At 38.3% G+C, this 22399-nt stretch overlaps 1 protein-coding gene across 1 annotated transcript in view; it reads right to left on the bottom strand.

Moving 5' to 3' along the window:
* Positions 1-22399, bottom strand: part of CFAP69 (cilia and flagella associated protein 69) — a 61906-nt gene that overhangs the window by 22346 nt on the left and 17161 nt on the right. Inside the window, exons 5-13 of the mRNA XM_081102329.1 lie at positions 22238-22314; positions 20280-20378; positions 16499-16648; positions 16218-16395; positions 14466-14589; positions 10085-10133; positions 9867-9988; positions 6843-7059; positions 4095-4259 (exon numbers count right to left, since the gene is read on the bottom strand). Of these exons, the coding sequence (XP_080958455.1) occupies positions 4095-4259; positions 6843-7059; positions 9867-9988; positions 10085-10133; positions 14466-14589; positions 16218-16395; positions 16499-16648; positions 20280-20378; positions 22238-22314 (1181 nt within the window). The remainder of the gene's footprint in view (positions 1-4094; positions 4260-6842; positions 7060-9866; positions 9989-10084; positions 10134-14465; positions 14590-16217; positions 16396-16498; positions 16649-20279; positions 20379-22237; positions 22315-22399) is intronic.

The raw sequence follows: 22399 nt of genomic DNA, 5'->3' as shown, positions 1-22399 counted from the left end.
AACACTTTGTGAAGTATGATTGTTGAACTGCTATGCTGTACACCTGAAACAAATACAGACTGAAAGGGCAACTAATGGATTGGGAGAAAATATTTTTAAATTATATATCTGATGCAGGGTTAATATCCAGAATATATAAAACTCCTAAAACTCAACAACAAAATAAGCAACTAATTTTAAAATTGGCAAAGAACTAACTAGACATTTCTCCAAAGAAGATATACAAATGGAAACAATCTCATGAAAAGATGCTCAACATCAGTAATCACTAGGGAAATGCAAATCAAAACCACAATGAGATACTACCTTCCACCACTTAGGATGGCAACTATAAAACAAGTATTGGAAAGGATATGGAAAAACTGGAAAACTTGTGCACTGTCAGTGGGAATGTATAATGGTGCAGCCACTACAGAAAATAGTATTGCAATTCTTTTAAAAAATTAAAAATATAATTTCCATATGATCCAGTAATTCTACTCCTGGGTATAAATCCAAAATAATTAAAATCAGGGTTTCAGAGAAATATCTGTAGACCCACGTTCATAGCAGCATTATTCACAACAGCCAAAAGGTGGAAGTAATCCAAGTCTCCATTGATAGATGGATGAGTAAATGAAATGCACTATATGCCTACAATGGAATATCATTCATCCTTTAAAGGGGAGTATTTTCTGAGTGTGCCTGTGATGCCAGATGAGGAAAACTCAACTGGCCTTGCTGACTGTGAGGAGGATGGAGGGAGGGGACTATGAGCCATGGAATTGGGTGGCCTCTGAAAGCTGGAGGAGGCAAGGGAACGATTCTCCTCCAGACAGAAACTATCCTGCCAATACCTTGATGTTAGCCTGGTAAGATGTAAGTTAAACTTCTGGACTATAGAATTTTTTAAAAAATATATTTTATTGATTTTTTACAGAGAAGAAGGGAGAGAGATAGTTAGAAACATCGATGAGAGAGAAACATCGATCAGCTGCCTCCTGCACATCTCCTACTGGGGATGTGCCCGCAACCCAGGTACATGCCCTTGACTGGAATCGAACCTGGCACCTTTCAGTCCGCAGGCCGACACTCTATCCACTGAGCCAAACCGGTTTCAGCTGGACTATAGAATTTTAAGATAATAAATTTGTTGTTATAAACCAACATTTTTTAATTGATAAAATAAAAGGGAGGAAATTCTGACACATGCTACAACATGGCTGAAGCTTAAGGTCATTATGCTAAGTGAAGCATGTCAGTCAGAAAAAGACAAATACTGTATTATTTCACTAATATGAGTGAAAGACCTACAGTAGTCGAATTCAAAGACACAGAAGGTAGAATGGTATATGCCAGGGGCTGGGGAGACTAGCAAATTATTACTTAATGGGTACAGAGTTTCAGTTTTACAAGATCAAGAGAGTTCTGGAGATTGGTTGCAAAATAATATGAATGTACTTAACACTAGTGAACTGCACACTTAAAAATGATGAAGATGTTAAATTTAACATTATATGTATTTTACAATTTAAACATTTTAAATTAAAAATAAGAATAGTAAAGATAAAAAAAATGAGAGAAAAATAATTCTTCATAAAACTTGTTTTTATAATCTGTCCCTATGAAGGACATAAAATTGCTTGTATTGTCATGTATATCAGGGCCAATAGCTTTCACCAGAGGATCAGAAATCAGAAGAGGATTAAAAATAATTGTCATAAAGAAAGAGTGGGAGGAGGATATGTGGTAGATAGAGAGCATGTTAAGAACTCAGGCTTTTCTTTCTTTCCCTCTTTTTCCACTTACTGTCATGATTTAGGGATATTAAAAATGTCTATTTTGTTAGTAACAATGTGGCTAATAGCTTTTATCAAATAGGGAATTTGTAAGATTAGGCATATGCCTGGCACTCAGTATATGCACCCTTTCTGCACTGTAATTATACCCTTGGCATTATATTCAAAACCATTCACAAGCTGACTCAAATTTGCAAAGGTTTCATCTACCCATCAGGTAATTACTTTGTAATTTCCCCTCTCCCCTCAACACCTGATATACAGCTTCTGGCAAGCTTATTAACTTTCTTATCTATAAAATAGGTACCTGCACCAAGAATTATCATGAGGATTAAATGAGGTTGTGTATTTTAGAACAGTGTCCTGTGCATAATAAGCACTCAATAAATGTTAACTAGACAAAAAACAAAACAAAACAAAAAAGTTCGCTCGGCTTGGAAACTACCCCAAAACCTTTAGTTCCTATGGTATTTATTGTATTCTTATTAGTCTTAGTGATGGCGCATGGTAACATGTGCTATCTTTCTATTATATACACCTTTTCTTTTGTTCTCATAAAGGGCCAGGTCCCCATCGGCCTGCTCTGTGCCTGTCTGTAACCCCAGTGCCTACACAAAAGGTGTGTAAACATCTACACTGACAATCAGGTACTGTGTGGGGGGCGCATTACTACTACAGAGCCCTCTGCTAGAGTGAGTCAGAGAAGGTCCTGCCTTTACCAACTCTCACATGGTAAAGATCAGGCTTCTTTCAAGCCAAAGGGGAAAGGCCCTAAGAAAAGAAGCCTTACTGTTTGTTTTCCCATTTCCCTACCCCTTCCCACCCAGGGAAGATGACGACTTCTTCCTGGACAGATGGAAAATTGTGTTTCCTGGGCCCCATCCAATTAGGCTGAGGTCTAAAGACCTGCTTCTGCACAATGGAATGTGCACGGAGTGAGAAATCTCCTTTCAGGTTTGGTCATCCTAAGCAAACTCATCCATACGGTGAACGTGTTTGTCTAGGCCCCCTTTCAATGCCCTTATTTTTCTACTAATATTATTAGAGAGCACCACCCACTCCACTAATGATGGGAGGGTAGGCACTTGAACTTAACAGGCAGGAGAGTTTTTTGAATGGGCGTTTGAAATTAATCAACATCCAGCAAATTATATCACTTACTCATGAGACAATCACTGAATATGAATACGACCAAAATAGCTCTTACTTTTTCTTTTTTTTTTTCCTCTCTCTTACTTTTCAAAGTCAGCAAAAGTTAGGGCTGCCAGACTATATCTTATTTAACAAAAAGTAAAAAGATGTTCTTTAGGAGTGCTGAATTTACACAAGTTGGAAATCAAGAATCTCTACTAATAATAGCCTAGGTGGTGTCACGCCCTCACACATCACGCCCTAACATCACCACAAGATGGTCACGTGCACAGTGGAGGCGGGGCCCAGCGGCTGCTCCATGCAGTGATGTCTGGGAGTCCCACAGCTCCACGTGGCATGGAGGAGGCTGGTTCCAGCATCTCCGCTGCCTCACATGGAGGATGTGGGTCCCAGAAGAGGAAGCGGGTCGCAGTAGGGAAGGGCAGTTGTGGGAGATCAGGCCAGCAGAGGAGGGCAGTTGGGAGCCATCAGGCCAGCAGGGGAGCAGTTAAGTGTCAATCAGGCCGGCAAGGGATTGGTTAGGGGGCAATCAGGCTAGCAGGCAGGTGAACCGTTAGGAGCCAGTGGTCCCTGGTTGTGAGAGGGATGTCCAACTGCTGGTTTAGGCCCAATCCCTGTGTGGGGAGTCAGACATATTGACCTGAGGGGTCCCCTATTGGAGAGGGTGCAGGCCGGGCAGAGACACACCCCTCTCACCCTGTGCATGAATTTCGTGCACCGAGCCTCTAGTAACCTGATATTTCATATCAGAAAAGAATCTCCAATGTACATTTCTGCATGTATTGGTGTTCTGGTATACCAGATGCACTGGAAAATGTAATGTTATCAACTCTTTTAAAATGACTCCAAAAGGCTTGGCCAGAAAATGGTAATCTAATTACCAGAAGAATGAAATATAACAATGGCCCATTTCAAAAATAAAGATAAAGATAATCCTAAATGAAATGGTATCTGAACTGAGAAAACAAATGTTTAAAGCATGAGTAAGCATGATGTTTCAGTAAAGAAACTAATGTATAGCAACAATATGAAACAAAAAATCAAGAAAACATTCAGGCGTTTCTCCACTATAAAAGCAAAATAAATTTGTAAGAAAACATTTTAAACAAAACCTCTAATTTGTAAATATGCTATGTCCATCAGTCGCGAGCATGTTCTGTTTACCTATGAGTTGCTGAATCGTCCCCTTTTCGCAAAGATCCTGATTCACAGTCTCGTCCTCAAGATAGATCATCGCTCTCAGGAGTCTTAGAGTGTAACGCAAGTGGGCAAACTTGTTGCCACGGCCGCCTGTGCCATGGAAACTGTTACCATGACTGAAGAAGTATTCTGTGGAGAAATACTAATGATTGACTTTACATCAAGAAATTTAAAACGTGAAACTTTTCAAATAAATCAAACAACATATTAGGCATCTATAAATTCAAACAGATGTTAAAAATTTTGTTATACTGTTTACAGAAATAAATAGTATGCCTTCCCTCTCCTCTTCCTCCTGGTCCCAGAATAGAAATATGTGCTTTAAAATTTTCTTCAAATGTATTATATTGTATCTTTTGTAACTTGCTTCTGTTACCCAACAAACATTGTTTTAGAAATTCTTCAAAGTGTCAAAAGTAGATCTAGATTATTCATTTTAATTGCTTCCAGCATTCATTTTATAAATAAATCACAGTTTTTCAATTCACTGGTACAAATTGCTAAAATGAATATTCTGGTTCATGTCCTCTTACTCCAGCTGAGAAGAGTTTTGTCATGTGGAGCAACCCTACACTGAATTTTACTGAAGCTTCCAAATTGTTCCCTAAAGTGGTTATACAGATGTAATGTTTAAGATTAATAGATTCTTCCCAATCTGTTAAATGTGAAGTGGTAATTCATTATTATATTAATTTGCATTTCTCTGATTACCTATGGGATTAAGTGTCTTTTAGTGTGTTTTTGTGGGTGTGAAGTTGTTTTTTTTTAAAAAATTTGACATTTTCTCTGTCACCTGGCAGTCTCTATGCTTTATTTCTCCACTGAGTTATTTTCTTTTTGATATGTAGGAGTTCTTCATGAACCGGGACTCTAACCCTTTATTAGTCACAGGGGTGGTAAATGTCTTTTCTCATTTGTAGATTGCTCCCTGATTTGTCATAGACATTTTATGTGTCAGTCTTCTTCTGCATAATAGTTTAATCTCTTCTGGTTTTCCAGAGTCTTTTCTACCCTGTTATCGTAAAGGTATTTTCCCAGGTTTTCTCCTAAGATTTTTACAGTTTAACTTCTCATATTTAGGGCTTTAATTCATTTTGTAATTGATTTTTTTTAACATGGTGAAAGGATCTAATTTTTATTTTTCCTCATGGAGGGCTAACTGCCCCAGCACCATCCTTCTCCCTGTGATTGGCAGTGTCATCTCTGAGAAAGCCAACCTCCTGTTGGTCTATTCCTGGTCTAGTACCACACAATTTTAATTGCTATAGTTTTATGGTAGGTCTTGATAAATAGCAAGGCAAGTCTTCCTTCCTTCTTTATAATATGCATCCTTCCAAAGGTTCTTTTAGAAGTAGCCTTATGTTTAAAGCTATCAGCAAGTTCAGAATACTCTTCTGATTATTGTGCATTGGTTAAAAGTGTGGGTTCTGGAGCTGGACTGCCTGCGTTAAATCTTGGCTCTGCCACTCACTGTGTGGCCAGGAACAAGTTATTTGGTTTCTCTGATTCACTGCTACACATCTGCTAAACTGGAATAATACTAGTACCTATGAGTCCTACATTTTCTGGGAGGACAAAACGAATTAATACTTGTAAGTGCGTAAGGCCTCCAACATAGCATGTACCCATGACTGTGAGCTGTCAGTCTTCCTCTTGGGAGGCAGGACTTCCTCTCTTGCCCTACAGTCTTTTGTCAACATAAATAATGTCATAATGATATAGTCTTCTGTAAACATAAAGGATTGACAGAAGAGTTGAATTATTTTATTTAACAAGACTAAATTCAGTAACTTAGCATATTAAAAACTAGAGAACAAAAAAATAAGCTATAATTTTTTTCCTTTCTCATGGATAAATGAGTGATATTACCGATCTAATGAAAATGCTCCATACAAAATTATTTCTAGAGCAAAATTGCTTCCAGAAAATAATATAGTATCTTCTTTATAAATTGTTTTCAAAATGAATATATGTCTAATTTCCTTTCTAAGAATTATGAAAATTGAAATAAAATATTCAACAAATTGGGGCCCTGCTAATTTGGTAGACCACATATGGAATCATTACATCTGACTAGAGATCTGGATTTTAAGCTCAAGGTAGAGGTTTTATTTATTTTAAGCATAAATATATCTTTAGCAGCTAAAATGGTATTTGGTACTAGTAGGCATTCAATAAATACTTGTTAAATGAATAATTAAAATATTGCATGATTTAGCATACTTGTTGGACAGGCCTAATAATACAAATCTTTAAATCAGATTATAATTTCTTTTACTGAAAGTTGTATATCAACTATAGTTATGACATTTATTAATATCTAATTTTAAATGAAATCTTTTCTTAAAACATGTAAATACATTAAAATCACAGGAAGAGATTGATATTTTTATTTCTTTTTGCATAATTTTATAACTTTTCTATGTATATTTTGGGAGTTCAGTTGAAATATATAGATTAAAATTTTGACAGGAATCTTTTTTGTTGTTGTTGTTAACCCTTACCCAAGGATATTTTTCCATTGCTTTTTAGAGAAAGTGGAAGGAAGGGGAAAAGACAGCACGAGAGAGAAACATCGATTGGTTGGGGTGGGAATCGAGCATACAACTGATGTACATAATCAAAGCCAGGACCCTTCAGTTTGAGGGCCAATGTTCTATCCACTGAGCCAAACCGGCTAGGGCTTGACAGGAATGGTTATGGGCCACTCACCTTCACTTTCACACCATTCTAGAAATGCCAGGATTCGAGCATTTCCCTGGCACAACATATACTCTTTAATTAATAAAGGAGCCACTGATGACAAAGTGGCAAGTGCATGCAGCTGTAATTCTTCATACTGTGCTGCAGACCACTCGATGATTTTGTGCTTCTCAGGCTTCTTTACATAGGTGAACAAAGCCAAAACAACTTTGCCATCAATCAATAGCTATGAGAAAGGGCAAAAAGTACTTTGTTAGAAATATAATTAAAACAATTTTATTTAATCTAAGAAAGTTAAATAAAAGATGTCCTCTTTGATGTTTTATTGATAATCATTTCAAAATATTTCCTTCGTAAAGATCTCAACCTATGATAATTACCCCCAAATAAAAAATGAAAACCCCAAACCAAACTCAGCAATACAACAGCTGGCTCTGATCTCCTTTTCTGGGATATGTACTCTCTAGCTGACAATAACATAGGGTATTAATTTTTGGGGTCAATGCTACTTAAGTACAGAAGTTTAGTTCCTTCTTTTGTTTGTTTTACTAATCCTCAACTGAGGATATTTTTTCCATTGATACTTAGAGAGAGTAGAAAGGAGGGCAGAAGGGGAGAGAGAGAAAGAGAGAGATATTTGGCTAATTTTAAACACAGACATCAGAACTTATACAAATATTCTATCTAATAAATGGCAATCAGGTCACAAGCTACATTTAAATATATGCCTAGAATTTTAAAATTGTATTGAATCTATGATTTTAATAAAAAGAAAACAAAAATATATAGCTATTTATGACAATAAAGTTAATATTATAGCTGATTCTGATTGGTGCATATTTGTGGTTTATAAGATAGTAACACACCATGTGCTATACTCTATTGAATTTTTTTTTCATTTGGCATTATTCCATAAAGACTTTTCCACAATAATATCTATGAATTTTCCTAATTTTTTACTAGTCCACATGGAAAGAACATAAGATTTAGGACTGCCCAGCACTGACCTATAAACCAGGAGATCACGGTTCAATTCCTGGTCAGGGCACATGCCTAGATTGCTGCCTCGATCCCCAGGAGGGGGCTTGCAGGAGACAGCCAATCAATGATTCCTCTCATCATTAATGTTTTTATATCTCTCTCTCCTCCCTTCCTCTCTGAAATCAATACAAATATATTAAAAAATATTTAGGACTGAAAAAACAGGAATAAGAGTAACAGGTAGTTCTAGCATTACTATAAGTAGATAATGTTTTTGAAGTCCTCTGTGAACTGCAAATAATAGCACACATATTCATTATTACTATTTTTTTAATCTTTAATTTCTTTATTGATTAAGGTATTACATATGTGACCTCATTCTCCCCATAACCCCCCCCCCCCCATGCCTGTTGTCTGTGTCCATTGGTTGGGCTTATATGCATGCATATAAGTCCTTTGGTTGATCTCTTCCCCTTACCCCCACCCTCCCCTACTTTCCCTCTGAGGTTTGACAGTCTTATCGCTGCTTCTCTGTTTCTGGATCTATCCCTGTTCATTAGCCTATGTTGTTCACTATATTCCACAAATGAGTTCATAGCAGCACAATTCACCATTACTACTACTATTATTGGTCACCAGTATATGGCCAAAAATTATTTGATTCCACTGCTCACATAGTGCTTTATGAAGCTCACCATAGTCTGTGCCATTTGACTGTTACCAACTAAAATTGGCTTATAAATTGTAGTGTAAATTTTATTGTCTTTACATCTATCATTTTAATAGTTATATAATACTCCACTATAATAAACCATATTTTATTGAATATTTTCTATCTGGCACTTCAGAAAATACATTTTAAGTTGTATATAGCACACACACACACACAAATATATATGTATATATACATATATACATATATATATTTGTATACATATATATTTGATATAATAAAGTTATAACTATAAAGATATTTTTTCTTTTTCTGAGCATTTTTTAGTATATATATTCATCAAAGTCACATTACCGAGAAAATTCTGAGCTCTTTCAATCTTCATAATAATCCCCTGAGGTAGGTATTACACTCAATTTGAAGTAGAGATACGTGGGATTTAGAGAAACTAAACCCACTAGTATTCAAGATCACATAGTTCGAAAGTGACAGCACTGGATTCTATCTGACAGGAGCCTTAACCACTATGCAAACCACCTTTAAATTATCATTCAAGATGCTGACAGAATGAATTCCCAGTTCTTTTTCATGGTAACCCTGGAGATTGAATGAGTTTTAGGACTAAAATGAAATTTCACTTAATGTGGGAAATAACTAAACTAACGGGATTGTAAGTAGTACATATTTTTCTGTCACTTTACAGTTTATGAAGCCTTCATCTTAATCTCTTGAATCAATCTCATAACAGCCTTGTAAGCAGGGCAGGAGTTTTATAATCTTCCTTTTATAGAAGGAGGGACTGAGTCTCAGAAAGTTTAGGTGATTCTGCCAAGACCACATGGCTAGTAGGTAATAAAACAGAAGTAAAATTCAGTCCCAGTGTTCTTCAAATTACATCATGCTGTTATGTAGGTTGTAAAGTATTAAGACAAATTCATGGATAATAAAAAACAACATAAAGACATTAGGTTGGTATGGAGAGGGGCAGGTTCAAAAGGGTTTGAGATTGGCAGCAAATATTAGCATTCCTCCAGCAGAATCAACCCTTGCTGCCATGGTCAGAGACAGACTATTATGCTAGATGGGCCTATATGGACCTTCTTTCATTTTATGTTCTCTTATTGAGGAGATCTAAATATATAAATAAATCTCTAAGTTTCTCCTGTTTTTCTTTGGTTTATGTGGTCTATATTTAGGTGAGTTCACTGTTTATTTACTGATAATCAAAGGAAATTTTGAAAAGGTGAAACTCCAGCCAATAAGAGTTTGTTACGTTCTATGGTAAACATTTTGGTCAATAAAATATTTGCAGCCATGACTTTTAAAAAGTTATACTACAAGGTGAGTCGCTTTTAATATTTGTTTTAGTTATGCTTTACCTGTACTGTAGTTAAATCTTTACATAAGATCACTAGTATATTGAACAGCAATTTCTTCAACTCAAAATCTTCATAGGAATTAGAAAGCTTTAGACCTTTTACCAAAGGATTTTCACTTTTAACTGTGAGGGGGGAAAACAGAAACAGTAAAATAAAAGCTAAAATGATACAGAAGACTCATCAAGATAATTATAGGTTGAAAGTTTTATGGTTTTTACCTTCATTAAAGGTTGCAAATAGTATCAAATCCCTGGTAAAGCCACATTCCTAATATAGATACATAAAACAGAGTGGAAAGTAAGTTACAGATGCCCATATTTATCTGATATTCAAGTATCTTTACTAGATTCCCCTTATCATTTATTTGATCATAAAGCACTAATAATAGAAAGGGATGAAAGCAAGAAAAGAAAATAGATAACCAGATAAACTTAAATTTAGGTTCTAAGAAATATTTTACTTAGAAATATATTATTCAAGACTACTTTATAATTTTAAAATTGGTTAAGAATCCAAAGTGTTAAGACAAAAAGTTACTTATGTAATTCATTATTTATACCTTCAATTGACAAAAGAAGGGAAGAAAGTAGTTTTCTTTTTAAAAAATATATTTTTATTTATTTTAGAGAGAAAGGGAGAGGGAGAGAGAGAGAAACATCAATGATGAGAGATAATCAATGATTGGCTGCCTCCGGCATGCCCCACTCTCAGGATTGAGCCTGCAACCGAGGCATGTGCCCTAACCAGGAATCCAATCATGACCTGCTGGTTCATAGGTCGACACTCAACCACTGAGCCACGCTGCCCAGGCAAAAGTAGTTCTTTTCAATAGTTTTTCTTCTTAAACAACCCTGCTCCCACCCTAGCCCCAACCACTGTCATTACATCAAAGGTTTAGGCAAAAGATAACAAAACAGTTCCTACTTAACAGGAAAAGCCCTCAAGAAAGACCAGAATTGCAAACATCTCACTGTGAGGGAACTCATTCTTGACAGAGATGTCCTAATTGGACTTTGTATGTCCGGTAGAGTTTGTAAGGGCAAACCCTGGACTTTTGAGCTTGCAGTTTTACATACCTCCTATTTAGAATCAAGATGGTTTCTTTAAAATGTGGAGATGTTATTGCTTTGACTCACATTCAGAAAATTCACACGAATGTTTGCAAGGATGCTAATGAGAACTTAACTGGCTAAGGCTTCCAGAGAAACACATATATCCACATACACATGGAAGCCTTGAAGAGGAAGCTATGTTGGCCTGCTTCCCCTTTTGCACAGTATGAATTCTATGACCGTTCTCTTATTTGGGATCACTTGATGCCCATTAACTTGGAGTTGTGGCCTTCACTGCCAAGTTTCCTTTAAGTACAACTTAGTAAGTATGTGGCTGATATGTGAATATTGTGGGCAAAGATCTCTACTCTAGGATGTCAATCATCCAGTGACTTTTACAGTATAAAATATGGGGAAGCTAAGCTTCTGATATAGCTGAGTAGCTCCTCTAAGACATCCTCTTGCCGGTGCCAATTATAAATTCTGCATAAAATATAAAAACATTTATCTATGACCAAAACCAAGCAGATATTGGAGGGGAGTCAGGACTTTGAGGAAGTGGCACTGCATGAGTTTTCCCTTAAAAAAAAAAAATTTAAAAAAAAAAGCTTTGAAAATAAGCCCAGCCTCTAGTCTACACCTTGTGGGAATGCTAAATCTCAGAGTAAATTTGCAATCTTAACGGCTTGAAGAACTAGAGGACAGAAGCATTCACAGGGCAACCACTGCCACTGGAAAGTGAAGGAATAAATCTCATAAAGAAGAGAGCCAGTTCTAGCTGATTTGGCTCAGTGGATAGAGCATTGGCCTGCAGACTGAAGGTCCCAGGTTCAATTCCAGTCAAGGGCACATGCCCGGGTTGCAGGCTCAATCCTCAATAGGGAGCATGCAGGAGGCAGCCAATCAATGATTCTCTCTCATCATTGTTTCTCTCTTCCCCTCTCGCTTCCTCTCTAAAATGAATAACTATAAATATATAAAAAGAAGAGGGCCAGAGGAAGGGAACCCCAAATTCTGTATATAAAATCCCCAAATCTCTGTCTGATGCCTGCACCATGTAAGGACAGGGCATACTCAAAGCATTTCATATGAGACTAAAAGAAATGAACTGAGATTGGAACTGCCATCTACTGTTGGGATGAGTTTAGCCAAACTAAATGCCTATTAATACAAAAAACAACAACAACAAAAACAAAACAAAACACTTTTCAGAGGAATACTCCAGATGCTCATAATGAATGGAAAGACAGCAACTCTCAGCCAAGAAATATAAATTACAGAAAGGAGCCAAAAGGAAATTCTACAACTGAAAAAGATAACATCTTAAATAAAAATGTATTGGATGGGATTAACAGCAGAATGGAGAGGACAGGAAAAAAAACTAAGTGAATTTAAATGTATAGAACAATACAAATAATCCCATATAAGGGATAGAGAGAAAAATAATAGGAAAAAGTGAACAGAGCCTCACAAACCTGTGGGACAATATAAAAAAATGGACCATACATGTAATCAGAGTGCCAAAAGAAGAAGAAAGAATGAGGTTGAAAGCACTTGAAAAATAATGGCCAAAAATTCTTTAAATTTAGTGAAAGACCTAAATTGACATATTCGGGAAGTTCTATGAACCTCAAGTAGGGCAAATACAAAGAAAATCATATCTTGGCTTATCAGAGTAAAACTGCTGTAAACCAAAGACAGAGTGAAAATCTTTAAAAACAGCCAGACAACAGAGGGGAACAATTTGAAATAACGAATACTTCTTATCAGAAACAATGGAGGCCCAAGGACAGTGGAATAATATCTTTAAAGTGCTAAAAAATAAAAACTTTAACCTAGAATTCTATATTCTGTGAACATAGATTTCAAGGATTAAGGTGAATTAAAGACATTTTCAGATAAAAATAATACACAAAACAAAACTAAGAGAATATGTTGCCAGCAGCCAGCATCACAAGAAATAGTACAGCAAGTTGTTCAGGTAAAAGAGAAATAATAGCAGCTGAAAATTCATATCATCAGGAAGGAAAGAAACACATTATAAATGGTAAATATGCGAGTAAATTATAAAATACTACAGGCCTGGTGCACAAAAATTTGTGCACTGGGGGGGGGGGTCCCCTCAGCCCGGCCTGTGCCCTCTTGCAGTCTGGGACCCCTCGGAGGTGGCGGGGAGATGACCAGCCGTTGGCTTAGGCCCGCTCCCTGGGCCTAAGCTGGCAGTCAGACATCGCTCTGGAAGCCTGGGAGCCCTTGGTGGATGTCCATTTGCCAGCGGGGAGCAGGCCTAAGCTGCAGTCGGACATCCTTAGCGCTGCTGAGGCGGGAGAGGCTCCCACCACCACCGCTGTACTGGCAGCTGTCAGCCGGGCTTGTGGAGCACACTGACCACCAGGGGCAGCTCCTGCATTGAGCGTCTGTCCCCTGGTGGTCAGTGTGTGTCATAGTGACCAGTCATTCCCAGTCGTTCTGCTGTTAGGGTCAATTTGCATATTACCCTTTTATTTATTATGTTACGGTGCATGGGTGGGGGACCAGCTGGTTTGCCTTGAAGGATGTCCCTGATCAGGGTGGGGGTCCTGCTGGAGTGCCTGGCCAGCTTGGGTGAGTGGCTGATGGCTGTTTGCAGGCTGGCCACAGTCCCTTCTGAGTGGGAGGTCATGCTGGGGTGCCTGACCAGACTGGGTGAGGGGCTGATGGCTGTTTGCAGGCTGGCCACACCCTCATGGTGTGAGGGTCTCCACTGGGGGGCTTGTCCAGCCTGGGTGAAGGGCTGATGGCTGTTTGCAGGCTGGCCACAGCCCCTTCAAGATCGGGGTCCCCGCTGGGGTGCCTGGCCAGCCTGAGTGAGGGGCTGTGGGCCCTTTTCAGGCTGGCCACACCCCCTTCAGGGTTGGAGGGGTCCTGCTGGGGTGGCTGGCCAGCCTGGGTGAGGGGCTGATGGCTGTTTGCAGGCTGGCCAAGCCCCCAGCAGGGACCCTCACCCCATGAGGGTCTGACCATCCTGGGTGAGGTGCTGATGGCTGTTTGCAGGCTGGCCATGGCCCTCAGCCACCCAAGCTCCCAGTGGAGGCTGGCTGGAAGCAGGTATCTGGGATTTATTTGTCTTCTATAATTGAAACTTTGTTGTCTTCAGCGGAGCTCAGGGCTGGCCAAGGCAGGCGGGAAGCTTCCTTCATTGGCTTCCTTCATTGCTGGGGCAACCAAGCCTTCTGCTTGCTCCAGCTCCATGGCTGTTGGCCGCGATCTTGGTTGGGTTAATTTGCATATAGTCGCTCTGATTGCCTGGTGGGTGTGGCTTGGGGCATAGCAGAGGCATGGTCAATTTGCATGTTTCTCTTTTATTAGATTAGATGAATACCTCAAGTTTCCAAAGGCAACAGGAAGAAGAATTGGCAGAGTGTGACTATACTGGTGACCATTCTGAATTATCACAGAACTTGGCATTACAACAAAGTACATAAATATCAGGACATAGTTTACTGCTCCCTCCCCACACTCCCATCCCCATCCACAATCTAAATTGATACAATGTACTCATACTTACAACCATTGGTGCTTCAGGATTTTGAGATATAATTGTAGTGATCACTAATATATCGTTTCTAAGCTGACGGTCATAATCACTAAAACCTCTTATAAACAGATGTTTGAAAACTTCCTTTAAAGTTCTGGAAAGTAAAATCATACTTTTAAAACCATATTCTTATGGAAATATTACTTATGTGTCTGTCAACAAAATCTCCTTTTTTATATTATATTATTCATTGCAAAGCATTTCTAATCTTTTCTATATTTCCAAATCTGCCTTTAATTCACTGTAGTGAGAATCGATCAATCCAATCTACGCATGATGATCAAAGTGACTGCTCTAAAATTAAGAGTCAGTCACATCATTTTCCTTTTTTTAAATTTTATTTATTTATTTATTTAAAAACTTTGAGGGGCATTTTCCTTTTTAAAAGTACTTAAAGGCTTTTCTTTGTTCTTAGGATAAAGTCCTACCTTCTTATCATGGCTTATCAGGCCTTTCATGTTACGGTCCCTGCTAACATTGTTAGCTTCATCCCTCACTATTCTACGTTGAACTTTCTGCTCTCATCCATATTGAATTTTTCAGGTTTTTGATTTTGCTACATTCTATTTTCACTTCTGTTCTCTTGTCTAGGACGCTCTTTGCATGCAAAACCCTCCTGTGTTGCCAGTTTGTATTTATTATTCAGATACCAGGTTAGGGCTCATGAGGAAGCATTCAGTAACTCTCTGAGTCTGGGTCAGGCTCCCTGCACAATGCGCAGCTGTTGCTTTGCTTCCTAGGGCCCACTTGCCCTTCTTGTGGTAACAGTACCCTTGTTTTTATTTAGGCTTCCCTCTTTCCTCACTTTTGGTTTTGTGAGCAGCCTTCAGCTTCCTTTTAGCCAAAGAGCATTCTTTCTCTTTGTCACTAGTAATTCACTCTGGAATGAGCATATAGCCAACACTGAATGCTCAAGGCCCACAGGGACTCAATTCCAAGAATTTTCTTTGTGCTTTCAGAAGAGCACACTTTCTCTCTGGTGTGATCTGGGGTTATGATGCTGTGAGCCTAGACTTTGAATACAGCTGCACATGAAACCAGTTTTACCCTTGACTTTGTAGTTACAATAGCTCATAAATTTCTTATAATTGCTTCAATCAGTTGGGTTGAATGTTCAGTCACTTGCAAACAAAAATGTACTGGTTCACCCTCTCCTGGAAAACACGTGGCACCTTATGATAATGTCTTCCATAGCATTTAGTAGGCTCACAATTAGATGCCTATGTAATTATCTGTCTCTCCTAACATAACAAATTCCAGGAGAGCAGAGACCATGTCTGTATTGTTTTCAATTGTCTTTCTATGGCCTACTACTGAACTGGGCACAGAGCAAACAATAGTTACTTAATAAATAAATGAATGAGTAACTCACAGGCTTACTCTTATTTTTGCTAATGTTTATTCAGTAATTAGAAGACAATAAGTATTCAAAAATACATTTATTGAATGAACAAATGAAATAGTTCGTTTAAATGTCTAATTTTACTTTATACATATTCAAAGACATAATTTAGTTTTGTTAACAAGCTACTTTAAATCCCTTCCACGTAGAAAAAAAAAGGGGGCTTGTTATGTGCAGATGCATTTATACAACAGCACAAAAGAGATGTCCTGAAACATAGCCATTACATGAATCAAAGCCCAATGAAACACAAATGCAAACAAAAATGTTAGTTATGTCACAAGGTTAAAAAACATTCCTAGTTAATCACATATACTTACAGCAAACACTTCAGGTTACTAAGTTGTTTTATGATTTCTTTTTTTGACGATTTTTCTAGTAAGTTCCAAAGTATTTCTGATGAGCGAAACAGAAGCTGCCCAGAGGGATCTGGGTCATTGAGGTGAGCACAGATGCCACTGGCTGCATATGCTTTCATCATTAAAGTACAATTAACTTCTGAAAATAAATTTAAATAAAAATAGTTTATGTTACAGTCTTGACATTAAATAGAAACAAAATTAGTGGGGAATGAAGTGTTCATATTTAATAATATACAAACCAGAAGTTGAGAGATGTTGCAGAGCTTTAAGTACCCAAAGTTTCTCAACAAGTTGATTTTCAAGCAAGGCCAGTGACTGAACCATTGTTTTTGCCAATCCTCCGACTTCAGCCATTTGAATCTTATATGTTGAGCTAGCTTGCTGGTAACCTAACAACAATTAGTTAGTAAATATGTGCAGTTATTTCACATAGTATCATCTACGTTAAGACAAAGGAATGAGTAACTTATCAATAAACAACAACAATAACAACAAAATGTTTAAAAAGTGTATGGCATATTAAAATGGTTAGCAGAGGGACAGGCAAACTTTTTCTATAAAGGGCCAGCAATTTTAGACCTTGTGGGTCATAAGGTTTCTGTTGCAAATACTCAACTCTGCTACCATATCATAAAAACAGGCATAAACAATATAAAAATAAGTGGGCATGGCTGTGTTCCAATAAAACTTTATTTATAGTGGGCCCTTTTGGCCTGTGGTCCATAATTTGCTGATCCCACAAATTTGGGGGCACATCTTAAATTCTGAAAAGGAACAATATTTTTTATTTGTCAGTAGATATATCTTTCCATTAAAAAAAAAGTCATGATTACAGACACTGAATGTTTTCACTGTTCAAGTCAACGCATTACTTCAGTGCTTTCAAAAACCAGCAATTATGTGATGTTGGCAATGAAATAAGAGGTAATGCTGTTCTAATAGATGCTAGTGAATGTAATGGTATGTTAGGGAAGTTTGATTCTTGGCAGTATGTCCCACAAGAATTTCCTTCTTCCTTAGCTTTCATGGGAAATACTACCTCTCCTTTTGACATAATTGCACAGGTGCCTGCCCAACTACATGTAATGAGATTAAACGAACATCAGTGCATGTTTGCTCACCCGAGATGCAGCTATTTTCTCTCTCAGTGATATAACTCACCTACCTCCCTGACTTCTTGACTTTTGAGACCAACTAGATTTCTTGCCATAGTTCTGAGATGTCTCTCAGTCTGTCTTATCTTTCTGAATTTGAGGTCTGACCCTGTTCAAGACCGTCCCCTCCTGTGATGGGTTCGGCACTTAAAAAGTACGAAGAGGAAAACAAAAATTGCCTGTAATTTCACCGTCTAGAGATAACAATATTAACACTTTGATATATTTTCTGCTGACATTTTAATGTATGCGTATTACTTTAGCAATATACTACATATATGCAGAATTGTATATTCGACTGCCGCCACTGAACATTTTATAGTAAGCTTTCCCCCTTGTCACATATCATGAGTTTTACTTGCATAATGCTCTATGGTAGGTACAGACCAAAATGGATACTTTATATCACTGTATCTTTTTCTATTGAGTTTACAATTCTATAGAAAGACAGGAATATTAAGGCCTTGATTCCTATCTCCCGGCCTGTGTCTCTTACAATTGCTCTACTGAGGACTTTTCAGCTGTGACCGCAGATGTCCAGCTGTGCCCATCACTTAAAATCAACTGTGAAACAGCGAGAGCCTGGTCCATGGCTCCTAATTTTCAGAGCCCGATCAAAGTAAGGTCAAGCTCACTTCTCGGCACCTTCACTCCTCTGTCGTATCTCATACACGTCCTTTTCTATCTGAAAGAAGAGTGCCTCTATTTTACCAAGCTTAACCCTCAGCTTTTGCTCTTAATTCCATCCTCTCATGCTTACTTTGGGATTTTCACCCTCCCATCTCCCACATACTAGCTTCTTGTTCCTAGGCCTACAAACTTCATTTTTAGACGAATTCAAAACAACATATTTTTCTTTTATCTTGCTACCGGTTAGGCTGTTAGCCATCTTCCTTCTTCTTCTGATCTTAAAATATAAGTCTGCATTCACTCCCACTGCCTCCACTTTCAGAATGCTCTTTAATCCTGCACCTGCTCTGACCACTTTATGGTAATAATCTGACAAAGATTAGCCACAGCTTTCCAGATACCGCACTGGCCTTCTCATTCCTCAGTTACAGAAGCCTCTGCAGCACTGGCCACTGAGACCATTTCTTCCTTCATCATTCATTCATTCAGTGGCACTCAAGACATGCCCATCTTTAAATTCTCTTCCTCTCTTTAAACCTCCCTTCACTGCCAATTTCTTTGAATCATATTTTTCCCAATGTTCATAGGGACCCTCTCCATGATGTTATTCTTGTTCCCTTGCTTTTGGCAAACTCAACCATTCTGATGGCTTCAATTTCATCTCTATTTGTACAAAATCCAAACCTGTATTTCTGGTCTCTTCTTTTAGTACCTAATGTCCACTCTCTACCAAACACTTCCACTTGTCTGTCTCATCAACAGTGCAAATCTGGCATTTAAAAATATTTTTATCCATTTCTTTACTTCAGATATCTTCCCATTTTCCCTTAGTTATAGAAGTAATCTTTGTTTTCTACCACGGCGTCTTATTTCCACTTATCCTAAGAAACATGTAACTTAAAAAATATAATTTATATATTCTCTCCCTTCCTAGAGTGATTATAAATTATAGAAACTCTGACATGATATCCTCCACAGTGCCAGTGCTTTTTGCTTAATATCACCCAATCCAGTGTGATCCACACAATTAGAAAAGAATACATATTGGCAACACTATTGACATTAACTAATAACAGTAATGACACTAATTTGGGTATGACTTTAAAAATTACATCATAAATATTTAGCATCAAAATAAAAATATCATGCAAATCTAAAATTTAAAAAAATGTATAAAATTTTTAATTTAAAATGATCAAAGAGCTTGAGACTACCAAAATAAATTTTTTTTGATATGCTGCATTTATGGTCCCACTCTCTTCCCAATTTCAAAGAGAAATGGGACAGAATATTCTGTTTTATAAAGACACGAAATTCATGCACTTGGTGGGTCCCTCAGCCTAGCCTGCACCCGCTTGTAGTCTGGGAGCCCTCGGGGGATGTTGCCTAAGTCAGTCAGACATCCTTAGTGCTGCCGCAGAGGCTGGAGAGGCTCCCGCCACCGCAGCTGCATTCACCAGCAGTGAGCCTGGCTTCTGACTGAGCCGTGCTCCCCCTGTGGGAGTGCACTGATCACCAGGGGGCAGCTCCTGCGCTGAGCATCTGCCCCCTGGTGGCCAGTGCATGTCATAGCAACTGGTCATTCCACCCTTTGGTTGATTTGCATATTAGCCTTTTGTATAGGACTAGAGGCCTGGTGCACAAAATTCGTGCACAGGAGGTGCGTCCCTCAGCCGGGCCTACACCCTCTCCAATCTGGGACCCCCTCAGGGGATGTCTGACTGCCTTTCGCAATCTGGGACCACTGGCTCCTAACCTCTCGCCTGCCTGCCTGATTGCCACTGACTGCTCCCCTGCTGGCCTGATTGCCCCTAACCGCCTCTGCCTCGCCCTGCAACCAAAACCCAGGATTCCCTTCTCTGGCCGGTCACAGGCACCCAGGACCTGGGCTGGCTTCACCCAGCCTGGCTACAGCGACAGGGGACCGTGGGCAGGCAGCTTCGCCAGGGCCGCAGCCACATGCGCCCGGGACCGTGGGGCGGGCGGCTTGTCCCTCTCCCGGGCCCCAGCCTGGCTGGTCCCCATTCCTCTCTCGCAAGCTCATTTGTGCCTGGCTGGTCCCCATTCCTCTCTCGCGAGCTCATTTGTGCCCGGCTGGTCCCCAACGCTCTTTCCCCAGCGTTGAGTGTCTGAGCCATTATGGTGTGATGGCATGAGGGTGTGATGACTATTTGCGTATTAGCTCTTTATTACATAGGATAGGATGTTATTACTGAAAGACCATTGAAAACTTCACCTGTAATATGCTTCTTTGATGGTTCTGCATGATAAAAGTCAACAATACACTTACAAATTTGTATCCTCAATTCAGAACTTGGTATTTTCATTAAGTTACCTGCCAGAAAGATAAATGAATACTATTTAATAACACTGCCATAGTTTATTTGCAAATTTAAGCATAAAGTGTTCGTAATATGTTTTTAAAAAATATCTCATCAGAAAATCAATACAGTATTATTTACAATAGCCAAGATTTGGAAGCAGCCCAAGTGCTCATCAGTGAATGAGCAGATAAAAAGCCATGGTATATTTACACAATACTACTCAGTCAGAAAAAAGAATGAAATCGTACCATTTTCAACAGCATGGATGGACCTGGAGAATAATATGCTAAGTGAAATAAGCCAGAGAAAGATAAGTACCCTATGATTTCATTTATATGTGGGATCTAAAGAACAATATAAAGAGAGCTCGTTTTAAACTGAGTTCATATTGCCCTCAAGTGCGACAGGAGTGTGTTTGGTAGGTGGGCAGTCATCCAGCAAAGAGCAAACTGACACAGTAAGAAATGGGCCTTGTATTTATCATATAAATGTCTGCCAACACTCTTGGAGGCAACATTTAAAAACAATAAGGGCAATAGCGGCATTATTAAAATGTTATCAACCAAACTTACGCTTTTTATCTGTTATACCATGTCTTCTTTTGGGTTGGCTTCCTATTGTAAATTTCCACTGATGGCAGAGATTCACCATTCAAGTTTCCCATTAGTTTTCAGCCCGCCTGCTCCTTAAGGTCACCTTATCTAATTCCTCGTGTGTATCCTAATTTTCTTGATATTTCACCTACTCTAGACCATAATAATATTTCCCAAGATATCTACAATTAGGAACGATGAAACATATTTAGACCTAAAAGTGTTAGTGTCTATGTTAAAAATTAAAAATGCTGTTTACTTATTCCAGTTGAGTCTCATCTTTCAGTATGGAATATAATACTGGGAACATAACAGTTCAGTAAGTACTTATTTTTCATTTGCTGGGCCAATTCTGTACCTTTTGGTTCCCTTATACAAACAAGGACCTAAATTAATAAGTATAAATTTAATGTAGGAATTGTTTTGGGAACATGCTGTCATGTACTCAAGGGCTGAATCGAGGAGCTAGTGTTTGACTGATTTCATTTCCCAGAAAATTATTTTCTTTCTTTAGAAAATCAAGCAATAACCAAAAAGCAAAGCCTGCTGTTTTATGTTTTTCATATTTTGAATAGAAAACACAGGTACCTTCATGTTTATGTATATTATGCTCAAGTTCTTAATGTTCCACCATTTTATGATTAGGTTGTTTACTGAACAAGTTGGCTTTCAATGATTCTAGGAATTATTAGAGTGCAAAGTTGAAAACATTTTTGGGATTACTGAGAGGGACACCTACTTCTAATTTACAAAATAGTTCACAAATATTTAATTGCACTAAATAACATCAAGACAAATAAGTACACAGAAGTATCTGCCAGTCCTTATATTTAAGGGACATAGAGTCTTGTTGGCATCATAAAGACTCGAGGGGTTGCCGAAACCGGTTTGGCTCAGTGGATAGAGCGTAGGCCTGCGGACTGAGGGGTCCCAGGTTCGATTCCGGTCAAGGGCATGTACCTGGGTTGCGGGCACATCCCCAGTGGGAGATGTGCAGGAGGCAGCTGATCGGTGTTTCTCTCTCATCGATGTTTCTAACTCTCTGTCTCTCTCCCTTCCTTTCTGTAAAAAAATCAATAAAATATATTTTTAAAAAAAGACTCGAGGGGAAAACAATACAAAAATTATCACCAAGCACACTATGATAAATTTTCAACCAGAAAAGAGCCTAGATTTGGAGAAGGAATCTTAGTCAAATTTAGTGAAAGAGACAGTTATTTCTTATCAATCAAGCCTGATATATTATAATCCTCTATCTTAAAAAAATCTTAACTTACCCAGAAGTGCGATTGATTTAGCAGTATCTTCAGCATATGTTATTTCATCTGATACTTTCTTTTTCAAGAATGGCAAGCTTCAGTAAGAATAAAGAAAGTACAAGTTATGTTTCATAAAGTCCTTAACTGAAGCATCACTTGGAAAGCAGGGAAAATTTTCTT

Source organism: Myotis nattereri, assembly GCF_964212035.1.
Source record: "Myotis nattereri genome assembly, chromosome: 11".
NCBI classification, from domain to species: Eukaryota; Metazoa; Chordata; class Mammalia; order Chiroptera; family Vespertilionidae; genus Myotis; species Myotis nattereri.
Note: the sequence above shows the minus strand (reverse complement) of the source record. Positions and strands in the feature narration are given on the sequence as shown.